We start from the raw sequence: 5,419 nt of genomic DNA on the forward strand, positions 1-5,419 counted from the left end.
GTTAAGCTGAGATGGAAGGTTTAACCTGAACATCCAGGACATCTTCCTTACGAAGATGCAGATATGAGAATACTCTTCTAATGAAAATTACAAAATGTAGATGGCTCTAATTTTGCGGTGCAGAGTGTCCAAATAGTGTGAAAATGATTCTGCATGTAAAGGCGATAAACTGAAGTTTTTTTAGTTTATTTATTTTGTTTTGTTTTATTTTTTAATCTTTTATCATTAGTCATTCAGATCCAAGTGAGCTTTTGGCTGAACACTGTATGTTCCTTCAGTTATATATAAAGAATAGATGATTAGGGAAACAAATTATTTTGAAAAAATAATTTATTATCTTTCATATTCAATTCTAATACTTCCTTTTATATTTCAGGGTGCAAGTTGAATTCTATATGAATGAAAATACATTTAAAGAGAGACTAAAGCTGTTCTTCATCAAAAACCAAAGATCAAGTAAGCAGTTGGATTAATTTCTGTTAAGCATAATTGTCATACTTTGAGTAGAATCCAATTCCATTGAAGGCAACAGCAACGCTATTAATTTTCTTCTGAGATAAAATTTTATCCTGTAGAGGAGTCAGTTTTACATAATATCTAAAACAATTCAGAAAGTATTAAAGTTACAAGCAAATATACTTGTTTTGTAGGATCAAATATTTATTGACATGATTTTACTTCTGCATTGTGATCAAGTTGACTAATTTGCACGGATCTGACATTGCAGTGCTCATTGACAAGTCATGACCCTATGTCTAGGATAGCAAAGAGCCTCTAAGATGCTGGACGAAAAAAGCTGCAAAAGTACCTGGCTTTTTGAAGTGTTCAGTTTCATTAAGTATTCCTGAATACATTTCCAACTTGATCTGTACTAAAAAAAACAATGGGAAAGACGTACCTCCTTCTGAATGTGGTACATCAGAAATGTGGTCCTTGTCTTTAGTCTGATTTAATGATATCTTCATTAACATATGCACTTAAATTCATAGGCCATCATAGAATAACGTGCAGGAACTAAGATATTGATCTTTTTATATATGTCCATGCAGCTGTTCCAAGGGGATGGAAACATTGTATATTATCAAATCTTGATTAGACCACTAGAGTTCATAGCTGAGAAGTGCAGCAACTAACCTCAATTTTCCTCTGTGTAACAGGATTGAATTTACCTCCATTTGCCCTACACCTGTAAGGAGCTAAAATTAAAATAGCTTTATACATAAAGCTTTTAGAGTAGAAGGAATACATTTTGGCCTTTATAATACAGTTAAGATGGTTCTGTGGCTTTGTGTCTGGGAAAGGACAGAAAGGAGAAAAGAACTTTACTTTTTCACCATCCCAATCTGAAAAAACCCAGACAAACAAAATTTGGGAGACTAGATCAAGTTTTTTAAAAAAAGACAGACCATAAGATCTTCTATCTGTAAGAGCTAGTATTAAATAAATACTAGTTTTACCTCACAGAACAGAATCTTTTTTTATTGGATAAACTTCTCTAACTTTCCAAATGTGATAAACAAAGTATTCCCCTAAGCAAAAAAAAAAAAAGAAAAAAAAAAGAACAAAAAAAAAAGAACCACTGTACTGTGAATAACTGGTATTTTCAATTTGAGCTTTGGAATTATTTGCCAGTTTCCCGCTGGAGAATCAGTTTTAACAAAGCTGCTGGAGGTTCATCCATGGGGAAATCTTTATTTATTACACTTAAATAGACACACAGGAGAAAAGTCATCTTAATTCAGGTGCCTAAATAACACAGAAAGCAGAGGACTCCTCTGCTGGTAAATGATGTGGATAGCCTTCAGCGTATCTCCTCTAAACTTCAGACGGGAAATAGGTTTTTTTTTCACGTTTTTATACATTTAACTAAATTTCGTTGCTAAATACTAATAAAAATATTTTTCTGAAATAAGTTTCTTATTCTGTATTAGCACACTTTAGAGGTCTCTTACTGCATTTCAGCCAATACAAAAAGAACGCATACAAAAACTTGGCATGCATAGAACAAAGAAAGGAGATGTGTGAAGAACAATTTCATACTACATTTTATGTTTACAAATCTAACTGTGTTGCAAATAATTATTTTTTGCTCATACATTTTTGTATGTAGGTTGTGGAGTCTCCCTCCACAGAGATATTAAAAAAACATCTAGACATGTTTCTGTCAGCAGCCAGGTCTAAGTGGTCCTACTTGAGCAGGGGGTTGGACAAAATGACCTCCAGAGGTCCCTTCCAACCTCAACCATTATGTGTTCTTGTTAGAGATAAATGAGTTCAACTAGATTTACATTTTAAATGTAATTAATTGAACTACAACTTCTCAAATGGTTTTAGTTCTCTCTCCTTTTCTCCCTGTGACTTTACATGTCTTTAAGTATTTTATATCTTTATAGCCTTTGACTTCTGACATTGTTGATACAGTGTGTAATGGAGTAGGAGACAAAACAGAAAAGGCATCCTAACTAGAAAATGGTATTAATCCTGGCTAGAAAGGCAGTCTGGGAAGCTGAAAGCAGTAAATAGCCTTTTTGTTCCTGATCTAGTCCACAAAACATGGATTTGATGCACTCTGGTTTACTTACTAAGAACATTTATAAAGTTTGACCTGACTCACTGTAAATCTCTTTTCACTCATAAGAGAGGAAGGTTCTGAATAATACCTTCTTGCTGGAGATGAGTAAAATAATTTTTTTTCTTACTTATATCTTAACAAGATTTAAAAAATACATATATACAGATACATATTTTGGTAGCAGAACTGCAGACTCTCTACATCTAAAACCAGATAAATTTATGATCATCAGCACAAAATTAAACCAGAAGTTGGTTAATTAGTATGAATTCATGGCTATTCCTTTGCCAAGTGTGTACCCTTCTGGCTAAGCACATGAAAGAATTGCCATAAGTTACTGTGCTGGGACATCTCTATTAGGTTATGAATGGGTAAGTGTGATGTATGGGTGCAAAGGAGAGGTTCATTTGAAATAAGCAAGAGAGTGGGGAAGTAGCTGTTAATTCATCCTATTGGAGATGGGTTCATGCTATACATAATAGCACAAGAATTTTCCTGCTTGCCTTGCTTGATGATTGCTAGAAACATCCAGATATTGATTAATTCTCCTACACAGTGATGCCATACAGAGCTAAGGCACCTTTTGTAGAAGTATACTGTGTTTGTGGTTAACAAATGAAAACACAGGAATGAGTTCTTCTGTAGACAGCTAGTAGAGACACTGTCATTATGGACACCTTCTTTTCCTGACAGGTCCTCAGGAGAGGACTCCAAAGAAAACTCTAAGAGAGGAGGCATGTTTTTTCTATTGTTGAGTTATGCAGCCAGTTCACAGAAAGTAAGCTGGAGAATGAGGCTGCTTACTGTACTACAGCAGCATACAGCATGGGCACACTTTCCCACTAGCATCCCACAGGTTACCCAAGCATTGCTACTGGTTCTTATGATACAAGAAGCTTAACTAACAAGTAGACATTAAACAAGGCAATTTTCATGAGAAACAAATAGGAAATACAGCAAAATTATTACTGCATTGAATGCAAAAAAAAAAAAAAATAATCCCCAAACCAAAGCATTCAGAATTAGGAGGTTCAAACACTCCTGCTTATGCAGATCTTGGTTCTTGTCCAAATACTCACAACCAGAATCCTCTAAAATACAATCCCCAAAAACCTACTGCTGAGATAGTACCTGCAACTCATTCAAGTGTACTCATTCAGTTCTCCATTGAAATTGAAGGATTCTGTTGCCCAGAGATATCAGGGAGTTGATAAAGATATTGCCCTTCAAATCTTAGTCAATGTTCACTGAGAGTACTGAAAAGCTTCCTTCACACACTAAAGATGTAATTGCTATCATTGAGAAAGTAATTGTCAGTAGTATCAGCAAATTTTCAGATAGCATAACTAAATCAAACCACACATGTTCACCAAACAGTTCTCACTAATCCTTAAGACAAGTGAATTTAACACATCATAGTGTAATATCATGTGGTTTTGTCAACTAGAGTAGTCAACTCCAGAATTTATATGAATCTTCTACAGAATACTATTCTGATCTAAATCACACACTGACCGGTAGCATGAAATATCAACCATTTAATTAATTATTCTGGTTTTAGAAGTATTCCTATAAACTGATAAAACAAGCTTTTGTCTATGTCTAATGTTAACCTAGCTTCCACTCAATCTTCTGCAACCAAGTGCAGCCAATGCATTAGAAGCATTTTACAAAGGTGTTAGCAAGCCCAGAAAAAAACCAAAACAAAACAGTGAGAGAGGGGCCATACTAGTATCACTTGCTTGTACTTGCCAAGATCACATACAGCGTTATCACAGCCTACAATCTGTCTCAAAAGGAAAATATAAGTGAAGTTTCAATTGAGTGGAAAGGGAAAAAAAATAACCATCACCAATATATAAATTATTAACAGTATATTTTGATCCAACGCCTAAAGCCAGCTGCTACTGAGATGATTTTGCAAAAAAAACCAAAAATGTTAGAGACTTACAAGAAAGGAATAATGGATCGTGATCATAAAATCTTCAGCTGCTATCTCTGTGACTGTTAGTTGTATTTAGATCAGCTCTCTAAATCAGAGGATTAATCTCCAAAAATGCTTGTAAGGGAAGCATCAAGAATTTATAATAAAAATGAAAGTTTCTGGTAGTACTGGTGAAGTATAATGTATCACTCTGTACTTAAAAATGCCTGCAAAAAATAGAAAATACTTGTTCAAACTGAGAAGGAAACATTAACGTTCGATGTAGTTATTTTTATTTCACAAAACAAACAGATTTTGAACTGTTGTCAATTTCTTCTTTTAAAGAAGACAAAGGATGTAACACTGTCCTTACGTGGACACAGTGAAATTACAATCTCATTAAACAGTACATAACTGGATAATAGTGTATGATTGATGTAGCTGAATACAAGTTTCAGGCATCAGCGTCAAAACATAGAGATATTCTGTGCAAATGACCTTGCTACCCGAACAATCTAGCTGTGAATGGAAAAAAAAAGAAATTAAGTCAAGCAGAACATGTTGATCCACTGACAGCATGTTAAATAGAGGACATAGCAAAAATAGCCAGCAAGCAGAAATATGAAATGCTTTCTTTGTAACAAAGTAATAAATGAAAACCTATTTTAAATGCCTTTTCTAGTGACTGAACCCTCCTTCCTATATTTGAAATCCTAGATTTCTGTGATAGTGGAATAAATGCATCTCTTCCACCTCACAGGTGACATCCTCAGCTATGAGGGTACAGAAGATTTTGACCAGAGAGAATGCTGATAACCCAGTCCATGGTCTGCACTCTGTATCTATGCTAACTAGAACCCTTAGCTGAAAGCATGTCCCGTGTGGAAACCCTGCCTTATTCTCTGCCTCAAACAGGCATTCCT

The 5,419-nt window shown here is 34.7% G+C and overlaps 1 protein-coding gene across 1 annotated transcript in view; it reads left to right on the forward strand.

Annotated features, from left to right (window-relative positions):
* Positions 1-376: 376 nt before the first annotated feature.
* The window catches only part of LOC104472401 (potassium channel subfamily T member 2-like), a gene marked incomplete at both ends in the record, with an annotated part of 17,590 nt that continues 12,547 nt past the window's right edge, over positions 377-5,419 (forward strand). Inside the window, one exon of the mRNA XM_010088072.1 lies at positions 377-456. Within this exon, the coding sequence (XP_010086374.1) occupies positions 377-456 (80 nt within the window). The remainder of the gene's footprint in view (positions 457-5,419) is intronic.

This window comes from Pterocles gutturalis, unplaced genomic scaffold (assembly GCF_000699245.1).
Source record: "Pterocles gutturalis isolate BGI_N339 unplaced genomic scaffold, ASM69924v1 scaffold48906, whole genome shotgun sequence".
NCBI lineage: Eukaryota > Metazoa > Chordata > Aves > Pterocliformes > Pteroclidae > Pterocles > Pterocles gutturalis.